At 39.4% G+C, this 26,392-nt stretch overlaps 2 protein-coding genes across 29 annotated transcripts in view; one reads left to right on the plus strand and one right to left on the minus strand.

Annotated features, from left to right (window-relative positions):
* Positions 1-26,392, plus strand: part of SLC17A1 (solute carrier family 17 member 1) — a 215,238-nt gene that overhangs the window by 49,343 nt on the left and 139,503 nt on the right. For 5 of the 27 annotated variants that reach the window (XR_014062754.1, XR_014062738.1, XR_014062739.1 and 2 more), the window contains one exon: positions 2,154-2,404. The exons of 17 other annotated variants lie outside the window; for them this stretch is intronic. The gene's annotated coding sequence lies outside the window, so the exon portion shown is untranslated. Of the gene's footprint in view, positions 1-2,153; positions 2,405-26,392 lie in introns of those variants that run through there. 5 more of the 27 variants (XR_014062756.1, XR_014062752.1, XR_014062745.1 and 2 more) reach the window with 1 other exon arrangement.
* Positions 102-25,767, minus strand: SLC17A4 (solute carrier family 17 member 4). Of its 2 annotated transcripts, XM_081522130.1 has the most exons (10): positions 17,376-18,556; positions 16,601-16,834; positions 16,432-16,519; positions 15,664-15,750; positions 13,195-13,313; positions 12,895-13,056; positions 2,951-3,083; positions 2,723-2,870; positions 1,795-1,885; positions 102-474 (listed from the first exon to the last, which is right to left on the minus strand). In XM_081522130.1, exons 1-10 carry the CDS (start codon positions 17,508-17,510, stop codon positions 328-330), a joined length of 1,344 nt encoding a protein of 447 aa, XP_081378256.1. In that variant the 5' UTR covers positions 17,511-18,556; the 3' UTR covers positions 102-327. The 2 variants fall into 2 exon arrangements, with proteins under 2 accessions (XP_081378256.1, XP_081378257.1); XM_081522131.1 differs by lacking the exons at positions 1,795-1,885; positions 2,723-2,870; positions 2,951-3,083 and adding an exon at positions 25,647-25,767 and having other exon boundaries at positions 17,376-17,581.

Raw genomic sequence — 26,392 nt, forward strand, 5'->3', positions numbered from 1 at the left:
AACAAGGGTTTTAGGAGCTCTGTGCCATTATAAGAAATATATATTTCATCTCTATCAAATATGTTGCAATAACAGTGAAAAGAGTGGAGAACACACAGAAATTCAGACACACCTATGCTCTCAGGAGCTTATTATTTAACTAAACTTTCCCTCACCATCCCTTGTAAAATCTCCAGGCAGAATTTTCAGTATGACATAGCTGAGGTCTCAGAGAAGATACTGGAAGTAAAGTCAATTCAAGTTGAAAGGCTAATTAGTCAAGCAGGTATGAAAGGGGAATGTCCATGAGGGCAAACAATGAACAACTAAGCGCTGGCATCTGAGGCATCACTCGGTCTGCTCAGAAGTGGGTGCATGTCTGCATTTAGCCCAGTCCTGCACCTCTGCCTGGCCAAAAATGAGGTAGAAAATCAGGCCTGATATGCTCACAGCAGCTGAAAGCAAGAAGACATTTCTCCAACCAAGCTCTGGATCCTGGAGGCAGAAAACCACACGTTATCAACAGTCTCCTTGTTCTTGTCCATCCTGCTGCAGAAAAGCTCTGGCACCATGTTCCACTGATCCCACCCCCAACTCTGCCCTAAATTATATATTCCTGGTTGTTCCTAGAATTTCTGGTGCCCTGGCCTTTCCCTCTACTGGAATGTTACTCCCCTTAGGTAGCCATTTGTCTCACCCATGTGCTTGCTTCCCATACTTACTTAAGTATTACTTTTGCAGCCACCCCATTTAAAACTGTAACCCCACCCCATCTTACATGCCCTACTTTGCTCTCCTGCCTTACTTTTCTCTTAGCACTTACCATCATTCAGTACATCATGTTTTTGTTTAGTTTATTAGTTTTCTGTTGTTTTTTTTCCCTACCATATTGACCTTACAAAGGCAGGGACTTTTGTTTTATTCATTTAAACATTGCATGGCACATTCCAGTATTCATTGCATGCTTGTTGAATGAATGAGTGAGTAACAAGGGAAACAAGGGCAATTTGAGAATTTCTACTTTAAGCAGCCATTTTCTGACAGTGTCTTAGGGGCTGGAAGAGAACTAAAGCTGCAAACAAAGAAAGGACTTCATGTAAAAAAAAAAATACCCTTTCTTTGTTATTCTCTATTCATTTTCCTGGCTTACTGGTAGAAACCACAAGAAACTTAAAGAATGATTGTCATGTGAATGTCATATACATATTTCTTACGTAAAGTCTGTATCAAGTCTGAGTCATATGAAGTTGTCATCAGATGAATTTGTTTATTCTGACAACTTTAAATGCACCTCCCAGGACAGAAGGTTGTATGAGTGTAAAAACACTATGTAAGCAATACTGGGCAGAGGAATTGCTATACTAACCACTGGTGAACATATATGTAGGGTGCAGATTGCGCCTTCACTCTGCATCTACTTAGCATCTCGCTCATTTGTTCTGTAAATACTTGTTGGGTTCCTACATAGGATAACCAACTCTTTCCGGATTGCCTGGAACTTTCAAGGTTTTAGCATTAAAAGCTTCACATTCCAGGAAAGCCCTCAGCCCCAGGCAAGTCAGAATGTTGGCTGTTCTATACTTTACAAGAAATGCTATGATTATTCCTAGAAAATTTGATGATTAGCATGAGAAACTCATCTTCTAACAACTCATAAGGCATACACTCATACAATGGAGCATTCTCCTTCACTTCATACCCTGAACATGTGGTGATTTCTCTGCATGAGGTGAGCCTAGGGTGAGAATGAGAGGCTGGGTGACCTTTCTAGGTGACTCTTGTGACTATCATCATCATCAGAACATTTGACCTTACCTGACTGATCAAAAATCCATTGACCGTGGGAGAGATGGCTCCTGCCATGTAAGAAAAGATTTGTGATAGTGCCCTGAGTAAGGCACTGTACCTGGGAGAAAGCAATATTCCTGTGTAAGCATAGAGTTCATATCAGCTGATCTGTTGCAACTCTGTGCTTTTCTGGGGATTCCTGGGGCTGTGCTGGTCCTTGGTCAAACCTGAGTGAAATGTACTGACTAGTGATGCATATAGTCCAGTGCCAGGATCTGGGATTTCCAGGGGGGTATAAATTGCATTAACTTGTCAACATTCTTTATACCAAATGCACAAATTGATGGTTGGCACCTACTTTATATGTTCTCTTGGCTTCTGCTAAGATGCCTTGTTTTTAGGTATAAAAGATCTCTCATTGGATGAGACATTGGCTCCCCTGAGACCAAGGTATCTCCCATGTAATTTGGTGGTTCATTATCTGAAGATGAAGTGTGTCCTGTTGACTGTGAACGGTCCGTGGATGGTCCCTGGGAGCTACATTTGGAAGTCTCAGTCATCTCTGATATTTACCTATATCAGAGGTAAATGTTTCTCCTGCTATCCTCTACCTATATTAAAGGCTTACATAAGCATACCCTCTGAAGTTTACGAGTTCTTTCAGTGACCCAGTCCTGTGTAACTGCTGCATTCCCCAACAGAAGGAGATTGGCGTGAGTCTCCCACACTTGAACTGTGAGTGCAGCCACTGACTCCTGTTTTCATCTGGAAAAACTAACTTAATAGTGGTTGACGAGCTTTGGGTCCCTTCCAGGAGTTATTTGGATGAAGGGTGGTGCTGAAATTTCCTATGACCCATAGTACATGTCACATTTTACTCGTGTGTGTCAGAGCAGATTTAGGGATACTGGATATGAACTGAGCTTCTGTGAGGATGAGGCAAAGGGGTCCCTACCTAGGAGCAATATCCATGAAGTTGACAAGGGCTCCTGATTGGGCGAAGCTTTTGATGGCAGAAGATATTGTCAAGAAGGCTATGGTGGTGCTGAAGCTGGATCTAACCCAGAAAACAGATGCAAAGAGCACAGCTGGGAAGAGAACCCCTGGGGCAAGAGAACAAAGAGTGAATAGGAAGCTTCCCTGAGCGTCCCACATCCACCCCTGTATCCACCTCAGTTCTTACCTATAGCAGTGAAAAGTTTCCTGATGGTATTGAGTCTGAGGATTTTTCTGGAGAGGAGAAAATCTGCCAGTAGACCTCCAGGGACAACACAGATACAGGTAGAAGCAAACGGCAGGGCCGACAGTATCCCACTCTGAGAACCAGAACTGAGGTGAAGTGCATGCCTCACTACAGCCACCATGACATAGATTGATCCCTGAGTGGACTGTCTACATCTATAGCTTTTCTTGTATATACATAGCACCTTTAATAAAAAGTTACTGGAATGAGCCAATATAATTTTAGTGTCTGAGGAAAAATATGCAGTAAGTTCAGTTTGAAAAAAATGGACTAATGTTGTCATATGTAAGGATCTTGTGGAAATAGATATTAAAAAGAACAAAAGCAAAGTAGAAAAATAGTCAAAGGGTATAAAAGACAAGTTACAAAAAAAAAAAGTGATTCCTAAACATATTAAAAGGTAACCAACCTCATAATAGTAAAACTACTGTGAGATAACATTTTGTCCAATTGGCAAGAGTGCAACAGTTTTTTGACATGATCTGTGGTGATGCCAAGGGGAATCAGGCACTTCCAAATATTAATGCCCAATGGAGGGCAATTTGTTAATGAATATAAAAGTTCATAGAGGAGGGAGATCAAGATGGTGGAGTAAGAGGATGCAGAACTCACCTCCCTCTGAACACATCGAAAATATATCTACATATGGAGCAATTCTCACTGAAAACAAACTGGAAACTGGCAGAAAGACTGTTACCCAACCAACGCTGTAAGAAAGATCCACACAGAATTGGGTAGAAATGAAGAGAAGTGATCGGATCAGGACGTCCCACAGAAGAGGGACAATTACACAGGTTCAGAGATCCTCCCTGGGAAGTGAGTGGTGAGAACCACATACTGAGTGCTATACCCTGGGGTCTGACACCAATAGGACAATTCCCCTTAGCTGATTTGAAAAATAGTGGGATTGATAGCCCGACTATTAAAAAAAAAGAGAGAGAGAGAAAGAGAAACCTAGACTCCACTTACGAAGAGAATGCACACATTTGCTTACTCCTGAAAAAAGGCAGAGGAAGCAGGTTGGAACTGACAAGGACTCTGGCTGGTTTCCCACCACTGTGTAACCACATCAACCTGAGCAGAGCACCTGCTGCAGCCCCTCTTGCTCCCAGTGCAGCACCACACTTGGGAGAGGGCTGCCATGCCTGAGAAGAGTATGCAGTTGTGAGGGAAAGAGGCAGCTCAGACTAAGCATAACATCTGAACATTGCTGGTGCCTATGAAGGCAGCAGATCAGGAGCTCTCCAGGACTCTGACTGGTGCTGGGACTACCACAGCCCACACCCCAGTTCATGCCAAGCACCCACTCCAGTTCCTCTTGCTCCAGCACTGTTCCTCCCTGGGAGAGGGGGCCAGTGCTGGGAGTGGGGAAAGCACACACAGAAGGAATGTAACCAACCCTCAAGGCTTTTGACCCAGAAACTTGGGACCCAACCACCCACCCCCACACCAACAGTGTGGTGTTGGCTGTCAAACTGAGGAGAAGCCCTGGCTCACAAATGGCTCTTGCTCTAGCCCTTCTACCTCCAGTTCTACCTCCTAGTGTCATGATAGCTACCAGCACACCATGGGGAAGAGTGACTCATGTTCAACATTGAACCTAGCTTTCCCACCAAAGACAATGGGCACGACAGACTGCACAGGGATGCTTCTACATAAGGACACCTCTTCAAGTTTGAGATAGGTAACTGTTTCGCTTAATTTCATAGATACAGAGAAGATTAAGCAAAATGAAAAGACAGAGGAATTTAATTCAAAGGAAAGAATAAGAAAACCCCTGAAAAAAACAACTAATGAAACAAATAATGTATCCGAGTTCAAATAATTAGTAATAAGAATGCTAATCTGAATTAGAAAAATAGATAAACATAGTGATTATTTTAACAAGGAGATAAAAAATATTTTTAAAAAAGAGCCAGCCAGAACTAAAGAATACAATAATTGAAATTAAAAACATACTGAAAAGAATTAACAGACTAGATGATGCAGAAGAGTACATATGTGATCTGGAAGATAGAATAATGGAAATCAGCAATCAGAGCTGCAACAGGAAAGTTTAAGAGATCTCATGATTTGTACTACAAGAGTCCCAGAAGAAGAAGGACAAAAAGAGAGGTCAAAAATGTGTATATTTGATAAAATTGTGGCAGAAAACTTCCCAAACCTGAAGAAGGAAATATATCCAGGTACAAGCACAAAGGGTTCCAAACAAGATGAACCTGAACAGAGCTACACCAAGACATATGATAATCAAAGTGACAAAAAGATGAAAAGATAATTCTAAAGGCAGCAAGAGAAAAGCAGTTATATACAAGGGAACCCCTATAAGACTATTGGCTGATTTCCTGCAGAAAATCGGCAGACCAAAAGGAAGTGGCATGATGTACTTAAAGTGCTGAAAGGGGAAAACCTGCAACTAGGATACTCTACCCTCCAAGATTATCATTTAGAATTGAAGGAGAGAAAACTTCTTAGACAAGCAAAAACTAAAAGAGTTCATCAATACTACTGCTACTGCTAAGTCGCTTCAGTCGTGTCCGACTCTGTGCAACCCCATAGATGGCGGCCCACCAGGCTCCACCATCCCTGGGATTTTCCAGGCAAGAACACTGGGGTGTGTTGCCATTTCCTTCTCCAATGCATGCAAGTGAAAAGTGAAAGTGAAGTCGCTCAGTCGTGTCCGACTCTTCGTGACCCCATGGACTGCAGCCTACCAGGCTCCTCCATCCATGGGATTTTCCAGGCAAGAGTACTAGAGTGGGTTGCCATTGCCTTCATCAATACTAAACCTACCCAAAAAGAAATGTTAAAATGTCCTCTCTAAGTTAAAAGAAAAGGCTACAACAAGAAGTAAAAATCTATAGGAAAGCATAAGTCCCACTGGTAAAAGAAAATAGTAAAGGCTGTAGATCAACCACTTAAATAGTCTAGCATGAATATTAGAAGACAAAAAAGAGAAATGTAAAATCAACTATTAAAAAAAAACAGCGAAGGGATAAGCATAAAGATGTAAAATATGGCATGTAAAAAATACAAAGCATGGAGGAAGGGAGTAAAATTGTAAATCTTTTAGAATGCGTTTGAACTTAAATGACTACCAGTTGAAAATAAGTAGATACAGGTAAACATATATGAGCCTTATAGTAACCACAAATCAGAAACCTACAGTAGATACAAAAAAAAAAAAAAAAAGAGTGCATGAGAGAGAGAGAAAGCAACACAAGGATACCACTAAAACATCAAACCACAAGATAATAAACTAAAAATAAAGGAGTAGAAAAGAACTACAAAAACAACCAGGAAACAAGTAACAAAATGTCAATAAGTATATATCTACCAATAATCATTTTAAATGTCAGTGGGCTAAATGCTCCAAACAAAAGATACAGGGTAGGTAATTGGATTAAAAATCAAGACCCATCTGTATGCTGCCTGCAAAGACTTATTTCAGAGTTAAAAGACACATACAGATTGAAAGTGAGGGGATGAGAAAAGATATTTCATGAAAACAGCATGATAAAATGGTGGTAGCAACACTCATATTAGACAAAATAGACTTTATTTTTTTTTTAATAAATTTATTTATTTTAGTTGGGGGCTAATTACTTTACAATATTGTAATAGTTTTTGCCATACATTGACATGAATCAGCCATGGGTTTACATGTGTTCCCCTTCCTGGACCCCCTCTGGAACAAAAAAGCGAAGAGAACACTTTCTAACATATATGCAATAGGAGCACCTAAATATATAAAGCAAATATTAACAGACATAAAGGGAGAAATTGACAATAATACAGTAATAGTATTAACATATCAGTTACATCAATGGACAGATAATTCAGACAGAAAATTAGTAAGGAAACAGAGGTCATAAATGACACAATAGACCAGGTGGGTTTATAGGACATTCCATCCAGAAACAGCAGAATACACATTGAAAAGTTGCACTTGAAAAGTTCTAGCATTTTTCCCAACCACAATGGTATGAAACTAGAAATCAATTATAGGAAGAAAAAACAGGAAAAACAAACATGTGGAGACTAAAGAACATTCTACTTTAAAAAAAAAAATGTGTCAATGAAGAAATCAAAGAGGTAATCAGACAATACCTTGAGGCACATGAAAATGGAACCACAATACTCCAAAATTTATGGGATGCAGCCAAAGCAGTTCTAAGAGGGAAGTTTATAGCAATACAACCCTACCTCAAGAAACAAGAAAAACATCGAATAGACAACCTAACTTTACACCTAAAACAACTGCAAAAGAAGAACAAAAAACCCCCAAAATTAGTAGAAGGAACGAAATCATAAAGATCCAAGCAGAAATAAAAAGAAATGAAAGAAACAGTACTAAAGATTAATAAAACTAAAAGCTGGTTCTTTGAGAAGATTAAATTGACAAACCTTTGGCCAGACTCATCAGGAAAAAAAGAATCAAAATTAGGAATGAAAAGGAGAGGTTACAACAGACAATGCAGAATTACAAAGGATTATAAGAAATTATTATGAACAACTGTATGGCAATAAAATGGATAACCTGAAAGAAATGGACAGATGGACAGATTCTTAGAAAAGTTCAATCTTCCAAGACTGAACCAGGAAGTAATAGAAATTATTAGCAACCCAACTACAAGCACTGAAATTGAAGCTGTGATCAAAAATTTCCCAAAAAAGAAAAGCCCAGGACCAGATGGCTTCACAGGAGAATTCTATCAAACATTTAGAAAAGAGTTAATGTCTATCCTTCTAAAACTATTTCAAAAAATTGCAGAGGAAGGAACACTTCCAAACTCATTCTACAAGGCCACCATCACCCTGATACCAAAACCAGACAAAAACAACACACAAAAAGAAAACCACAGGTCAATGTCAGTGATGAACATAGATGCAAAAATTCTCAACAAAATTTTAGCAAACAGAATTCAGCAACACATAGAAAAGCTCATACACCATAATCAAGTTGGGTTTATTCCAGGGATGCAAGGATTCTTCAATATATGCAAATCAATCAGTGTGATACACCATATTAACAAATTGAAGGATAAAAAACCATATGATAATCTCAATAGATGCAGAAAAAGCCTTTGACAATATTCAGCACCCATTTATGATTAAAACTCTTCAAAAAATGGGCATAGAAGGAACCTACCTCAACATAGTAAAGCCCATATATGATAAGCCTATAGCAAGCATTATTCTCAATGGTGGAAAACTCAAAGCATTCACCCTAAGATCAGGAACAAGACAAGAGTGTCCACTTTCACCACTATTATTCAACATAGTTCTGGAATTCCTAGCTACAGCAATCAGAGAAGAAAAAGAAAAGGAATCCAGATTGGAAAAGAAGAAGTAAATCTCTCACTGTTTGCAGATGACATGGTACTGTACATAGAAAACCCTAAAGACAGTATCAGAAAATTACTAGAGCTAATCAGTGAATTTAGCAAAGTTGCAGGATACAAAATCAATGCACAGAAATCACTTGCATTTTTATATACTAACAATGAAAATTAGAGAAATTAAGGAAAAAATCCTACTCACATTTCAACAAAAAGGTATCTAGGAATAAACTTACCTAAGGAGACAAAAGAACTGTACACAGAAAATTATAAGACACTAATGAAAGAAATAAAAGATGACATAAACTAATGGAGAGATATTCCATGTTCCTGGATAGGAAGAATCAACATTGTGAAAATGACTATACTACCAAACACAATCTACAGATTCAATGTGATCCCTATCAAATTGCCAATGACATTTTTCACATAACTAGAACAAAAAACTTCACAATTCATATGGTAACACAAAAGACACCGAATAGCCAAAGCAGTCTTGAGAAAGAAGAATGGAGCTGGAGGAAATCAACCTTCCTGACTTCCGGTTATACTACAAAGCTACAGTCATCAAGACAGTATGGTACTGGCACAAAAACAGAAATATAGACCAATGGAACAAGATAGAAAGCCCAGAAATAAACCCATGCACCTATGGGTACCTTATTTTTGACAAATGAGTCAAAAACATACAATGGGGCAAAGACAGCCTCTTCAATAAATGGTGCTGGGAAAACTGTACAGCTATATGTAAAAGAATGAAATTAGAACACGTCCTAACACCATACACAAAGGTAAACTCAATATGGATTAAAGACCTAAATGTAAACCAGAAACTATAAAACTATTAGAGGAAAACATAGGCAGAAGACTTGATGACATAAAGCAAGATCCTCTATGACCCACCTCCTAGAGTAATGGAAATAAAAACAAAAGTAAACAAGTGGGACCTGATTAAATGTAAAAGCTTTTGCACAGCAAAGGAAACTATAAGCAAGGTGAAAAGACAACCCTCAGAATGGGAGAAAACAATAGCAAATGAAACAACTGACAAAGGATTAATTTGCAAAATATACAAGCAGCTCATACAACTCAATACCAGAAAAACAACCCAATCAAAAAGTGGGAAAAAGACCTAAACAGACATTTCTCCAAAGAAGAGAAACAGATGGCTAACAGATGAAAAGATGCTCAACATCACTCATTATTAGAGAAATGCAAATCAAAACTACAATGAGATATCACCTCACACCAGTCAGAATGGCCATCATCAAAAAGTCTACAAACAATAAATGCTGGAGAGGGTGTGGAGAAAAGGGAATGCTCTTGCACTGTTGGTGGGAATGTAAATTGATACAGCCATTATGGAAGATGGTATGGAGTTAAAAAAAACTAGTTAAAAAACTAGGAATAAAACCACCATATGACCCAGCAATCCCACTCTTAGGCATATACCCTCAGGAAACCAAAATTGAAAAAGACACATGTATCCCATTGTTCATTGCAGCACTATTTACGATAACATGAAACCAGCCTATAGATACCCATCGACAGATGAATGGATAAAGAAGTTGTGGTACATATATACAATGGAATATTACTCAGCCATAAAAAGGAACACCTTTGAGTCAGTTCTAATGAGGTGGATGAACCTAGAACCTATTATACAGAGTGAAGTAAGTCAGAAAGAGAAAGATAAATGTCGTATTCTAATGCACATATATAAAATCTAGAAAAATGGTACTGAAGAATTTCTTTACATGGCAGCAATGGAGAAACAGACATAGAGAATAGACTTATGGACATGAGGAGAAGGGAGGAGAGGGTGAGATGTATGGAAAGAGTAACATGGAAACTTACGTTACCTTATGTAAAATACATAGCCAATGGAAATTTGCTGTATGGCTCAGGAAACTCAAACCCGGGTTCTGTATCAACCTAGAGGGATGGGATGGGGAGGGAGATGGGAGGGAGGTTCAAAAGGGAGTGGATATATGTATACCTAGGCTGATTCATGTTGAGATTTGACAGAAAACAATAAAATTCTGTAAAGCATTTATCCTTCAAGGAAAAAAAAAACAGTTCTAAGAGCAAAGTTTATGGCAATACAGGCCTGTCTCAAGAAAAATCTCAAAATCTGGTATTTGAAAAAACAAAAAGTGTCCAGAGTCAACAGAAGGAAGGAAATAATAAAAATCAAAAAGGAAATAAAATATAGACCAGAAATAAATAGCTATAGAAAAGCTCTGTGAAACCAAAAGTTGGTTTTTCCAAAGGATAAACAAACTTGATAAAGAGCCAAGATTACCAAGAAGAAAAGAGAGAGGACCCAAATAAAATAAGAAATGAAAGAGGAAAAATAACACTCAATACCATAATTACAAAAAAAAAAGAGAATACAATGAACAGTTATATTCCAACAATTTGGACAATCTAGAAGAAATAGATACATTTCTAGAAACATACATGACTGAACCAGGAATAGACAATCTGAACAGACCAATCAGTAGTAATAAAATTGAATTTGTAATTAAAATAATAAACTCACAGTAACAAAAGTCCACGACAAAATGGCTTCACAAGGGAGTTCTATCAAACATATAAAGAAGAGCTCATACCTACCTTTCTCAAACTATTCCAAAAAAATGGAAAGGGGGGAACACTCCCAAATTCATTCTATGAGGCCACCATTACCCTATACCAAAACCAGATAAAGACCCTACAAGAAAAGAAAATTATAGGCCAATATCCTGAGGAATATAGAAGAAAATACCCTAAACAAAATATTAACAAACCAAATTTGATGATATATAAAAAGAATCATAACCCATGATCAAGTAAGATTTATTCCAGGAATACAAGGATGGGTCAGTATTCACAAATCAATCAACGTGAGACGTCATGTTAACAAAAGGAATGGTAAAAATCACATAATGATCTTAATAGATGCAGAATAAAAGCATTTGACAGTTTAACAGCCATTCATGATAAAAATTCTCATCAAAATTGGAACATATCTCAACATAATAAAAGGCTGAGAAAACAGGGCAGTTTGGGGACAGAAATGAGAGTAAGATTTTTTGCCATATCTTTTTATATATTTTTTAAAATGTTATCATTTCAATTCCTAAATCACAATGTTATTAAAGAAAATGCAAAATCCTTTACAATGAAAAGCATCTCACTGTCAAATGGTCCAAGATGTTTATTTTACAGATGAGTAAACCAAAGCGCTGGAGAAGGAAATGGCAACCCACTCCAGTATTCTTGCCTGGGAAATTCCATGGACAGAGGAGCCTTGCCAACTATAGTCCATGAGGTTGCAAAGAGTCAGGCACAACAAAGGGTGGGCAAAGAGTTGTAGTGACAAAAACAATAGCAAACCAGGACCATCAAGGTTACTGAGAAAAATACCCTGAGGCCAATGGGACTCAAGAACTCTTGATTTCTCAAGCTGGGGAAACCCTACTGTCTGTTCTCAACTTTACCTTCTAATCATTCCCTCATCACCCTCTTCCTCAGCCTTGGCTTCTGAGATTAAAGAGCCTACCCCGCTTCACACCAGGGACCAATCACTTCCAACAGTTGGCCTCAGGGTGTCGAGCTCTCAGCACCAGCATCCTACTTGTCTAACCTCCTGTCTCCTGATTCCTTTGCCTGGGATTCTGGTTTCAATTACCTACTGCTGGCCCCCACTTCCTCCTTTGGGAATACCCATAGCTACTCTGTCCTTGGGCTTTCTGATCTCAGTACCTCCAGACTGTTTGCATATATGCTGTCTAGACTCTGACCTTGGGAAAGGTCAGTTCTTTGTTGATCACTTAGCATGCTTTCACCAGATGAGCCCCACTTTTTGTACAAAGGATAAGAATGAAACACTAATTCAGTGACCTAGTGAAGTTTCATTAACTAGCTAGAAGATGATACACCCTTCACCAATTTTGAGACACTTATCTGGCAGAAATTGATAGGCTCTTTTCAGCCATTCAGAGCATCTGTTCATTTTGTGAAAATGTGTACAGAGAAAGAAAATGTGTACATATGTGTATAGAGAGCTGTACACATGTGCAATTTTCACACTTTTCTTTATATGTGTTACACTTGGATAAAATGTTTTTCTAATAAAACATTTTCCACAAGTTTTTGGTACAAGTCCTATTTGGAACTTTATGTCCTTTTAATGTCATAACATTGTTTATGCTTCTCTGTCACAGCCTTCTCAAAGGCAAATTTTGTTTTGTTATTGTTTTATCACTTATGTTGCCAGCAGAATGTCTTATTTTCAAATGTTGATTGGATTGAACATAAAAATTTCTGCATAAGTCCCTTTAAAAATATGCTATTCTATGAATGGCAAGTTGACCTAGAGCCATACCATTTTGCCCCCAATAAGCAGTAGGACACGTTGAGTTGAATCAGAATTCAAGTGAATCAGGTAGCATTTCTCCATGAAGACCCTTGGCCTAAACCTGTGACTGTAGGAGAGAGAAGAAGGGATTATATATAAAGCAACAGAAGAACAGAATGAGTTTTCTCCGTACTTACATCTCTGATGTTAGCTTGAAGTACAGAGGTGATGAATGTTGGTAAGTATGACGTCTGGACATAAAAGTGCCAGTAATCACTGAAGTAAAAGATGAGAATGCTCCAAAGTGGTAGTGATTTGATCATAGCTTTAATGGGAAGAGACCAGCCTGGTGGAGAACCCTGAAAGAAAAAAAAGAAAGAAAGTATATATCAATATCAGATATGTATCTGAAGATCAGAGCTCTGCCTTACTGAAGTCTTCACCACTGAGACATCCAGACAGACATGGGGAAATGGCAGAGGAGTTCCCCAATGCACCTCTTGAGCCAGTGAACTGATGATATATTCCTTCTCTCTAGTGCTAATAAATGGATGATTCACAGGGTCATCATAAATGACAGCAAACCAGAGAAGAGAACAGACACAGCCAATTCCACCTTAAAAAAAAAAAGAGAGAGGTTCTACTTAGCACAGAATTGGACTTCTATCAGTTTGATTCTGCCTTGAGATGATTCCTGTGGTTAACAGAATGGCCCCATACTCCTCTCCTTCCTGCACATATCCCTTGCATAGGCTTATCATAAATGGAGGGTACTTCCTTACCACTTGACTTTGGTCTTGGCCATGTAACTTGTTTTGCCAGTGGCATGGAGCAATTCAGAGGCTAGGCTTTAAGAAGCACTGCGTTTTTTCACTTGTCCTCTTGTGTCTTTGCCATTGGCATGGGAAGAACATGCTCCAGCTCGTCCACTCTCTAAGGCAGATGAGAGACACAGAGAGCAGACCTGCCGAGCTGTCCCACAAAACTAAGAGACAAAATGTTGGCTGTTTAAAATCACTGAGTTTGGGGAGGTTTTGAAATGCACCAGTAGTAAGGCTGTACATAGTTGCTAAACGTTATTAGTGTGTTCATCCCATGTGCTTGAAAATGCCCTCATTGTTGAAGTTACCAGTCAGCATTCCCCCTGCTAGTCATGCTTCACAAAATTTATGTTTTATTAAATCTTTTCTTATTTATCTCTAACACTTAATGGTTAGCAGCAGTATATACAGTATATATGCAGCTGATTGCCCAGGTAATTTCTGGATATAGAATGAAATTAATCCTCAATAAAGAAATTGTTTAATATATACATTATTACAGTGTTGGACAACTCAACATGATTAGTATTGAGTGGAAACATTCATTCCCTTTTTAGAATCTTAAGAGAGTCTTATTCTCTTCACTTGTTAGCTTATTGTTTATACAGTCCTTCCCAAATATAGAACAGCCACCATATACCAGGCATTTTGCTACATGTTGAGAATATAAGAGTATAAAGACATGATCTTGTCATCAAGGAACTTAAAAGCAAGAGGGGAGGGGAGTGAGAGATGAAAATTAGCACTGTTGCACATTGAGGATGGAGGGTGTTAACATTGATTCAGCAATATTTAGTGAGTTCTTATTTTGTGTATATTACTTACTTTTTTCCCAAAACCAGGAGCACAGTAGGCCTCTCTCATTCTCTGAAAATTTTCTAACCTGCCCTTCTGAAAGTTTCCATGACAGAGCCTTTGAAGGCTGATATGCTATAGTATAGTAAACAATCTTCATACACTTATATTCTCAGCAGATTTACTGGCCTGATGTTATAAGAATCCTGGATCTAAAACTATTATCCTCTAATGAAAACACCAATGAGACCAGTAAGTTCCACTGGAATCAGGCAGTTTGCAGATGGGATTCTAGAGAATGTTTCAAAAATCAAACAAACACAAAGATTAGCTGAAAGCATTTGGGAAGATTTCACACAGAGCTGGATAAAGGCAAAATTGTGAAGTGATAGAATGTCACCTTTGGAACCCTGTGATCTTCGGAAACTTTCCCAACATCTCTATATTATTGTCCACTCCTGAGCCTCACATGCTCTGTCCTGCAGCGTCTACTGATTGAATCTCGACTCCAATCAATATTTTACCTATGATTACATCATATTGGGCTTCCCAGATTGCACAGAGATAAAGAATCTGCCTGCCAGTGCAGGAGACACAGAGTTTAACCCGTCAGGAAGATCCCCTGGAGAAGGAAATGACAACCCACTCTTGTATTCTTGCCTGGGAAATCCCATGGACAGAGGAGCCTGGCGGGCTACAGTCCATGGGGTCACAAAGTCGGACACACCTGAGCAACTGAGCATGCACGAAGGTCAAATTCCCACAATTTTCTGATTGTAGTAATAACAGAAATTTAAAATAATGTACCGAATAAATTTTTGTTGTTTAGTTGCTAAGTCATATCTGACTCTTTTGCAACCCCGTGGACTGTAGCCCACCAGGCTCCTCTGTCCATGGAATTTCCCAGGCAGGAATACTGGAGTGGGTTGCCATTTCCTTCTCCAAGGGATCTTCCTGATCCAGGGATTGAACCCATGTCTCCTGCATTGGCAGGCAGATTCTTTACCGCTGAACTACTGCGGAAGCATTAAATAAACAGCATAACTAAAAATATAATCCCACTAAGATTACATATGCAGCATTTTATAAAAGAAATCCCTCTGAGGTCCTTTGTGGGTTCAATTTAGAAGCAGGAAGGAACATTATGATGCCTTTAAACTCATCAGGTTATTCTGGCTCTACACTCAGGATATTAAAACTTAAATGTCACTTGTAAGATTCACCACCTGATTAGCTCTGAACATTATCTACTAGGATTTGGTTAACCATAGATGACCTGCATCACAGAAATCATGCCCAGCAGTCTCGGTCATAAAACAAGGTTCTGATATTTGAAAAGCACAAACTCACCAAAGATATAGAAGATATAAGGCCATCCTATAGTCTGGCAGAGGTAACCACCGACAAGGAAGATGATGAAGCAGCCCAGCACTGACCCTAAACAGAAGATGTGAGGATGTGCCGGGTGAGAAGGTCAGACTTGAGACTCTAGGTGCTTCCTATAGACCAATGTCATTTCAAAGCTAAGCTGCAACTCAGGCTACCTAAGTTCAGATTCTGCTCCTTCACTCAGTAGCTGTGTGATTCTGGAAAAGTTATCAGTCTGTCTGTGTCTCTTATTCCCTTATGTGTGAAATGGAAATAATTACATGTAACTGAGTTGCAAGGTTGCTTTGAGAATAAAATGAAATTAAAAGCACTTGCAAGAATGTTTGATGCCCAGGAAGCATTTGGTTATGATCAAGAAAGATAGGATAGTTTAGGTTAGCTCCTGTAAAGCAGGGAGACAGAGTACTCAGGGTGTAAGGTTTAGCTTCTGTTGATAGGCTGTGGCAGAGTACTCTTGGACAGAGCATAGTGAAAGTCGCTAAAAAGTCATGTCCAACTCTGCCCAGTCCACCCAATGCCGTGTGGGTGTCTGACTCTTTGCAACCCCATGGACTATACAGTCCATGGAATTCTCTAGGCCAGAATACCAGAGTGTACAGCCTTTCCCTTCTCCAGGGGATCTTCCCAACCCAGGGATCGAACCCAGGTCTCCCGCATTACAGGCAGATTCTTTAGCAGCTCAGCCACAAGGGACAGAGTATACAAGGTGATAATTACGGTATCAGTTACCTGCTACAGCAATGGTGATGAGTTGACTCCTTTCTTGTGGTGGAGCCCATCTAGCCCAGATTGAATACTGACTTGTTAATAACACAACCTGAAATAAAAAGTTGATTCTTGGCTATCTGCGGTCATTTTGGAACCTAATTCTACGCGTACTTAGAAAAGGTCTCGGTACCTGGACTATGCCTTGGATGACCCGTAGGACAATGAGCACAGCCACTCCAGTATCAGCTGCTAGTGGAGTGAAGAGGGCCAGGACTGAGGTAATAAACATGCAGGTACCAGACAAGTACCTGGTTCCAAATACTTCAGCCATATAGCCGCTGGGAATTGGAGCCAAGAATGAGCCATAGTTGAGTGAGCTGAGGATGATCCCCTGAATTTCAGGACTCCAGTCATACACAGCAGCCTAGATGACAAAGAGAAACTCACTGTTTGACTCGAGACTCAACAGTTTTGATCATGAGGACTTGAGATACAAGAAAATGATTGGCAGTTCTCTTTCCTTTTACCTCTCCAGTTCCTCAATCTACCAATTTTCTCAGTAAAACCTAAATATATGCCCAATATACTGTTTCCCTTACTCACGTTCCCCAGCTACACAATTAACTGAGAAGAAAGAAAACTTAAAAAGAAGAAGGCATCATAGGCAAGGTAATAAAAAAATGTGTGAAGAAAGAGAAAATAGACATAAATCTGTAGAACTTACTTTTTGGTGATTTTCATCATTGTAGGGGAAGAATTTACCTCCACTAAATGCTAAAGATCTGTTCCTTTCATTCTAACTGTAGTCCTTAGGTACACTTATAGACACTAAGTAGTATAAAATCTCAGATGCGTATTATCCTTTTGTGTAATATAGTTCTTTGAGCATAGTATATCTTAGCACATAACTCTTTAGGTCAAAACATTTGAGTCAAAGAAAGGATCCAGAGTCTCATTAAACTTACCACTGCCTTAGATTCGTTCAGAGTTTCATTCCAGTTGTCCTGGGAGTCAATGAGTGGCCTCTCTGTGGAGGCATTGGGTGAACTGGGCAGAGCTGTGTTGTTCACCATAACTGGCAAGGCAATGCTCATGTTCATTTGTTGGGTGGAAATTGAAAGATTACACAGATGCAGGATAAGGGCTAGCCCATGTCGAACTGAACAAAAGCCTGAGACAAGAGGTACAGAAAGTCTTACAAAAGGGTGCTTTTTTCCCACCCTTCCTAAGTCTGGACGTGGGAGAAGATTGCAGTCCGTCTGTGAAGCAGAAATGCAGAGAGAGCAGAAGTGACTCTGTAGGTGTTCAGCAAACACCTGTACCCCTTGGAGTACGGGTGTGGGGAGTGGGTAACTCCATTAGAACCATTATTTAAGCAGAGACGTGAAGAATATATGGAATTGGCCAGAGCAAACAAAAGAGTTTCCCAGTCAGTGTTCTGGCATGTGCTGATGAGAGCAGGAATAGAAAGAAGTAGACTTAGAGAAAGAATTAGCTGAAAGTTGTGATTGATTGGATATGGATAGTAAGAGAGAATTTGTTGGAAATGATTCCCAAGTGCCCCACTTGGACAGCTGGGATGGCTTTCAGTACCAAATGTAACCGGGAACATGGTAGATTAATATGTCCAGGGGCTGAGAAGAAATGAGATTTGAAAGGTAGGTTAGTTAGACCATAGAAGTATTTAAACATTATCTTGATACTGTAATCCAGGCTTGCACATAATTTGCCAGTGATCCATGAGAACTCTGAGGTTATCCCTGGGGTTGGGTCCAGAGACATTAGTTTGACAACAGCTGATAGAATTGATTCATTGTCCCTGGAGAGAAATCCCAGAGGTATGATGTGTGATCACTGTCCTTAGGGCAGGTGGATGCCCCATTTCCTGGCTCCTGCAAGGGAGCAAACAGTTGAGGTGGCCATCACTGTCCCCTGTTGTGTAGCAATACTCTTGTTAAGTTCCAGGAATTGACAGACAGATCCCCACCTTTGGTTTAACTCTGGGAGCATTTAGTTGAGACTCTCCCCTCCCCCATCCACAAAATTTATACTAGAATTTTCATCAATATCATATTGATATGGCAGATTAAGAGGGATTGCTGTATTTATAGTATTGCCTTCTCTTAGCCAAGAGCAGAGATGGCTCCCCATGTATTCAAGTTCTTTTCTTTGTCCCAAGGTAGAATTTTATAATTAATCTTTAGTTAAGTCACAAGCTTTTTTAAAGTACTTTTCTGTAGTTTCTTAACTGAGTCATTTTCCCCTGTCATCCTCCCCCCCCCCCCGTTAGGTTTAGACAAGAAAATCAAACACATACACAGGTTATGTACAAAATAATGGGAAAAAATAGGTGATTGTTTTTGCCATTTGTAACATTTACCTTATTCTCTTGGGTAATTTTATTCACTGACAGTTTCTAAACACTGGTAAATAGGAATGGTGAAAATGGGCAGTAATGCGATACCTGAATCTACTGGGAATACTTCTGACTTTACTTATTAGGTATGTTGCTAGGTATTGATGGGAATTATACTTTTATTGTATTAAGCTATCCTATTTTTATTTTTATAAGAATGTAATAAGTTTGATCAACTGTATTTTAATCATAGAGCCAGACTCCTGGATCTGCTGTCTTTACAGCTGTGTGTTCTTCGGCAAGTCTCTGAACTCTGTGTGGCTTCAATTATTTCACCTGTAAATTAAAGTTAACAATAGAGACTCAAGGTGGTGTGATGAGATTTGAAAGTTTATATAAGTTCCTTATTGAAGAAAAAAAATGGCAACCCACTGCAGTATTCTTGCCTGGGAAATCCTATGGATAGAAGTGCCTGGCGAGCTACAGTCCGTGGGGTCACAAGAGTCAGGCATGATTTAGCTACTAAACAAAAACAGCAACAGCAATATAAATTCATTATAGCTATTAATATTCAAGTAGCCTTATATTCTTAGAATGACCTCTTCTTAATAGGCTGTTTTAATAAAAACACATGATTTATTTCCCTGGTGACTCAGATGGTAAAGGGTCTGCCTACAATGCGGGAGACCTGGGTTCCATCCCTGGGTCGGGAAGATCCGCTTGAGAAGGAAATGGCAACCCACTCCAGTACTCTTGCCTGGAAAATCCCATGGACGGTGGAGCTTGGTAGGCTAGTCCATGGGGTCAGAAAGAATCGGACATGACTGAGCGACTTCACTTTCACTTTCACTTTAGCTAGAGTTTTACATTAGCATATATAACTGAGCTAATTTGTAGTTTGTGAATGTGTGTGTATGTGATTTTTTGCCATGCTAGCTTTGTAAAGAAAGGAATTTTTAAGCTTTCCATCTCAATCTGTGATCTGAAGTATTTTAGATACATAGTCATTTTCTCTTTTCTTAATGTGTTTTTTTTATTATAGAACAGTTTCAGACTTACAGAGTTATTGAGCTCCTGTAGACCTCACACCATTTCCCCTGTTATTAACATCTTAAATTGGTATGGTACAGTTGTCACAATGAATGAACCTACATTAATTAGTATTATTAGCTAAAACCTATTCTTCACTCAGAGTTCTTAGTGTTCACCTAACAGATTTTTTTTTTCCTGTCCCAGAATCCCATTCAGAGTCCCATAATCCAATTGATCACCACATGTAGGATCCTTTTGGCTGTGACAGTTTTTCCGATTTTCCTTATCTTTGATGATTTTGACAATTTTGAAGAATATCAGTCAGATATTTTGTACATTGTCCTTCAACTGGGATTTGTCCAGTGTTTTTCTCATGATGAGACTGAAGTAATGTGCTTTTTGAAAGGATGACCATAGAGGTAGACTGCTATTTTCATGACATCATATCAAAAATACATGCTATCAGTGTGATCTCTCACTGATGATATTAACCTTGATCACCTGGCTTGAGGTAGTGTTTGCTAGGTTATTTAATCGTGAAGTTAACTCTTTTCTTCCTTATCCCTTTCCATGCTATGCTCTGGAAAAAGTCACATGCACAGTCCACACTTGAGGAGTGAAGAGCTTTATTTCACCTTCATCTCCATAAATTATTTGGATTTCTTCTGCATAGAAAATATCAGTATTTTCAGCTCCTTAAAAGTCTCATAGAATTTTCTAGTGAATCTACTAGGGCACAATTTGTTTTGTTTAAAAGGAATAACTTCTGAACAACTTTCTCACCTAATTACACAGGTTTTTTTTTTAATGCACAATGTTTCTTAATTCAAACTTATAAATTATATTTTCAGAGAAGATCATGTACTTTATTCCCCCATAATTAGCACCTTATACCTTTTAAATGTTTCTCTCCCCCTTTCTCCCATGATTGCTTTATTTAATCTCTCTAATCAGTCTGAGTAGTGAATTGTCTTATTGCTGTTGAATAGAATCTTCTTTATCAAGAAATCAGTTCTTATATGTATTTTCCATTTCATTTCCCTTCATACTTTGAGTTTACGTTTTTTATACATTTAAGTTGTCTTCTTTGGTTTTCTATATACTTTCCTTGAAGTGATAAACTCAGTAAACTGGATGCTTAATTAACTTACTTTTATTTATTTTTGAAGAATCTTTGTTACTTTCTTCACACCCATTATCTTTTTTATAATTATTTATTTATTTATTTTTGGCTGTGATGGGTCTTCATTGCTTTGAGGGTTTTTCTCTAGTTGCAGCAGGCAGGGGCTACTCTCTAGTTGTGGTGTGTGGGCTTCTCATTGCAGCAGCTTCCCTTGTTCTAGAGCCACACCCCAGGCTCTAGAGCACAGGCTCAATAGTTGTGGTGTACGGGCTTAGTTGCTCCACTGCTTGTGGGATCCTCCCATATCAGGGATCAAATCCATGACTCCTGCACTGGCAAGAGGATTCTTTATGACTGAGCCACCAGGGAAGCCCCACATCCATTATCTTTTGAATCACTTCCTTACTGGGGCTTCCCTCGTGGCTCAGATGGTAAAGAACCGGCCTGCAATGCAGGAGACTTGGGTTCGATCCCGGGGTCAGGAAGACCCCCTGGAGAAGGGAATGGCTACCCACTCTAGTATTCTTGACTAGAGAATTCCATGGGTAGAGGAGTCTGGCAGGCTGCAGTCCAAGGGGTCACAAAGAGTTAGACTCAACTGAGTGACTAAGCCTCAGTTCTACATTGCTGATTTGATTGTTTACAGTGATAATTTCTTTCCTTGCTACTACTAATTCTGTTTTAGTTCTGAAGTGACATTTTTTCCTCTTTAGTTTCCTTTCTCATCTTCTTTCATATTTTCCTGGTGATTTACTTCATTCATGCTAAGCTTTTTTAAAAAAGTATTCTTGAGAACTTGGAGAAATGAGAAATGAAAATACTCTTCAATTTCCCCAAATAAGCACAGCACTGTAATATAACAGTTAATAATCAGACCACTGTAGTTTAAATCCAGATAATACCTGTTTGTGCCTGGATGACTTAAATGAGTCTTTAAATGAGGACTTAATCCCTCTGTACTTGAGTTCTTGCTCCTGAAAAATGGAGATGATGCTGGCAGTGTGTTCCTTGGAGGATCCTCGTGAGGTTTCAGTGGATTAATTCATATAAAAGTGCTCAGTACTTGATAGACATGCCTTCATTATGCAGTGATCTCTCTTTTATGTATTTGTTTCCTTTTATGTGTGTGTATGCTAAAGTACTGGGTTGACCAAAGATGTTTTGGAAAAACTGAACAAACCTTTTGGCCAACTCAGTATTTACATAGGTCCCTTGTGGTTCCTACCCACACCCCTAGTCTTGGACTATAAAAGTCAATCATGTGTGATTTTGCTCCCGTGTGATATAACCCTTGCAGTGGGCCACCTTGGCTGGTTGGAGGCCGTCATCATGTGCCGATAGTATTATGTATGCATATGATCAAGAGGCAGGTGGTGAGAAGATGGCACCTTGGAATTTTTTCACCAATTCAGGGAAAACTAGCTACTCTTGCACTTTAATTCTACAATGACATTGCATAATTTAAGGAAAATCCCCCCCACAATTTCCAAGTTAATTTCTGCAATTGTGTATGTTTTCTCCTGCTCTGTTACACTGGCCCAAGATCCTAAGCTGTAGACGTTTGCAAAGACTAGTGAGCTGTGGAGGGGAAAACATCAGGATGTGGTCACAGAGAAGCTTCCCCCACCATATCCCAGTACTGCAGACCTCACCTTGTCTGTGGTGACCTCACCTGGCCTGTGGTGTCCTCACCTGGCCTGTGGTCCACCAGCCTTGAGATGTTGGAGAGTATCTAAGCTGGAGAGCTTGACCTGGGGCTTCACAGTGCCCTCCCCTTTCTGCCTGTAACATGGGGCCATGCTCCAAGGATGAGAGTTTTGTCTCCTCTTGGCATCCTCTTAATTCATCCAAATTATACTAAACCTAGCAAGGAGCCTTAGAATTTGTAGTGTGTGATAGGAACAATTCCCAAGTTTTAACCTAAGTAAAAATATTTTCTCAAGGTGTTGTGCTATTTTATTGATTTCTGTGACTTTCAGAAAGGAACATTATTACAGACTCATCTTTTGGGGCCATTCCTAACATAGGCCAGGGTATATTTAACTCCATGCTGGCTTTTGATAGGGAGCAAGGAAGCAGTGTCCAATGTTGTTTATTAATTCTCACTGCCAGGTCTGCCCTTCTGAATTTTTCATAGTAATAGATAAATACCTGGAAACTATAATCCTCAACCTACATGCAAGCAGGGTTCCAATTACAAGAGCATTAGGACAAAGTTTGAAAGGCTGAACACAGTGAGAACTGAACACTGTGCCGAGGAGGCCACTCCAGGGAGGAGTAGGAGGATCAGTAACGGTAGACGGGGTTTTTGCCTGGGTCTTGTGGGACTCTCCCAAATACCACCCACTTTGTGCTGCACAGGATCGCTAGCTGTGTCCCATCCGTCCTACACTTCAGGATTTCCTGGAGGTGGCTAACTTGACTTTTTCTTCACCAGCCTCCAAAAGTCTGTGAACTATTTCCATCTTCTACATTAAACCTCTTTTTTTCTCTTGCATTACCTAAATTGGCTTCCATTTATCTGACTGAACCCAGGCAGAAGCTCATGGGCCTTTGGTAGAGAAAGGATAGGAAGGTCAAGGTGATGTCTGTCCCCTCCCTGCCACATGAACCCTTAATGGAGCCTGACCTCTGGCAGAACCTGAAGGTCCATCTCTTTTCACCTAGTGTCTCTAGAGATATAGGAGCATAAGCAAGTCTTTTCTGTGGCCACGTGACCAGATATGACATATAATGGGGGAGAGGGCATTTCCCCACATGCCATGGAACACCTGGATTTGATTCTCTGAGTATCTTAGAAGCACAATCATGCCCAGTAAAGATGTCAGTAATCTCTTGGGGTTCTGGCCCTGGGAGAAAGCCCCAACAGGGTCCTGAGAGTGAGATACAGAGGACCCAGCAGTGCCCGGTGATAATGGGCTAGAGAAAGAGATGAGAGAAAAATTGATGTTGGACACTAACTGAAGAAGCAGCCAGCAAGGCTTATTCATAAGCATTTACGAGAAATATTTGGAGACTCAACAAAATAACTAGGTGGGACATTGAGGAGTGGTTGAGGTTCTCTCTTATAAGGTGGGAGGAGAATCAGCCAAAACAAAAGATGAATGTTATTAGCATAATGCCATTTGTGATAACAGGCTGAGGTCAAGTGGTGGTTACCAGAGGATAAAGCAGCATGGTGGGGTGAATGCCCTAGAAAACTATGGAAGAAACTAGAAAGACCACATTAAGTTCCACTTTTAGACAAATTAGCCCAGAGAGTTCCAATGACTACTGAAAAATGGGATGAGGAAGAAAAACTGTATGAGAGGTAATTAGGATAGTTTAGTTTATACAGTGCTTAACTACATCCCAGGCATTGTTCTAAATGGTTCACATATTATAACTTAATTTAATCCTCATGGAAATCCTATGAGATAAATACTGTTGTTATCATCTCATTTTTACAAATAAGAAAACTGAGACACAGAAAATTTAAGTTACTTGCCTAAGGTCACACAGCTCATAAATTGCAAAATCAGGATTGCAAACATAGGCAGTCTAGCACTTTAATCTGTACTCTTACCCAATATGCTATATTGTGCCATGGAAACTGTTTATAAGTTACTGATTTTTAGAGAGAAAGAGTTGGGATAAGAAAATTTGGCCAATGGCATATTGTCCAATAGGCTCCTATTATTTAGAAGTGGATGGGATCTTAGAGATACAAATGCTTCCACTTTACAGATAAGGAAGCTGAGGCAATGGAAGAGTATTCATTAAATGTCAGATGGTAGTTAATTGTAGAGTGAGTAGTATTAAATAGCATGCATGTTTCCTGATTTCTTCTTTGATGGATAAGATTAGGCGAACCCCCTTTTCCTTAAGGCATGTTCACTTGCCAGCAGATATACTTGCTAAAATGTTGAATCTCACAAAGCATTCCATCTTGGTTAATGTTTTACTTTCAAAAAGCGTCATCTTATGAAAAGCCTATATACTTAAGAGAATTAGTGAATAAAATAGTTATAAGTCATTTACAGTTTAGAGTAAAATAAGGTGTTCAACAGTTTCCCTTATGATGTATTATTGAAAAAGTATTAGTTGCTCAGTCGTCTCACTCTTTGTGACCCCATGGACTGTAACCCGCCAGACTTCTCTGTTCATGGGATTTCCCAGGCAAGAATACTGGAGTGGGTAGCCGTTCCCTTCTCCAGGGGATCTTCCTGACCCAGGGATTGAACCCAGGTCTCCTGCATTGCAGGCAGATTCTCTACCATCTGAGCCACCAGGGAAGCACCAATGTATTATTCGATATATTATTGAAAAGCACTAAATTGTAACTTAATTGAGAGGGAGGAAGATGTGTGACTTCTATGATATGGAGTAAAGAAAAAGCCTGTTTTCCTTGAGGTAGATCTAGATCTAGCATGAGTGGAAAGATCAAATGGGATGGTCTCTGGACTTAGTAACAGAAAAACCTAGATTGGTTTCCATATTTTCTATTTGACATCTACTGTAAATTTTTTTCTTTATCTCTACCTAATGTCTTGATGATCTAGTGTCTTGATATCTACCTGTCCTATATACCTTCAAGGTTTCTTGCAAGAAATGAAGTAATTCTCAGTAAAAGTGCTTTACAGCTATTTAGAATTCTTGGCAATGTGTAGGATCAAGAAGAGGCTGTACATCACCAAACAGTGACATAGATCCCAGTTTTATCCACACCCCAGTACACGATTTTACCTTTCCTGGAGGTTTGCACTTGAGCCATGTTTACAGTATCATTATTGACAGGACCTCCCACTATGGTTCCAGCTTCAACTGTGTTAGACATTTTTATTCTCTTCTCCCAGACACTGGTGTTTACCTACTGAAATAAAAGCAAATATAAAAAGAGGCATCCTATAGCACGGCCCCAATTCTTCTAAGAATTAGGAGGAAATGTTTAGTGGAAAAAGTGCTAGATTAGTGTTCAAGAGACATGATTTGTTGTCCAGATTCTATCACTATCCAAACACGTAGTTTTAGGAATGCCACTTCTCTGTTTTTCTCAAACGAGGGATCTGGTCTGGCTTGCCTTGATGGATTGTAATATTCTTTCCAGTTCTATGTTCCCATGTCTTTCAGCTGTTATCAGTAGCAACTGGATGTTAAAACCTGACAGTCTTCTTTGAAATTTCACCTGGAAGATTCCAATGGATTAAATAACCTGAAAAACTAAATTTACTAAAAAGATCTAGCTATACAAGATAGAATCTAGCAAACATCTTTTTTACTATTTATTTATTGATTCTTGGCTGTGCTGGGTCTTCATTGTTGCACATGGGCTTTCTCAGTGCTCGGGCTTCTCACTGCAGTGGCTTCTCTTGTGGCAGAGCATGGGCTCTAGGGCACGTGGGCTCAGTAGTAGTGGTGTACAGGCTTAGTTTCCCTGTGGCACATGAGATCTTCCTAGACCAGGGATCGAACCCATGTCCCCTGCATTGGCT

The sequence above is a fragment of the Giraffa tippelskirchi genome, chromosome 8 (genome assembly GCF_054371585.1).
Source record: "Giraffa tippelskirchi isolate mGirTip1 chromosome 8, T2T-mGirTip1v1.2.pri, whole genome shotgun sequence".
Lineage (NCBI taxonomy): Eukaryota > Metazoa > Chordata > Mammalia > Artiodactyla > Giraffidae > Giraffa > Giraffa tippelskirchi.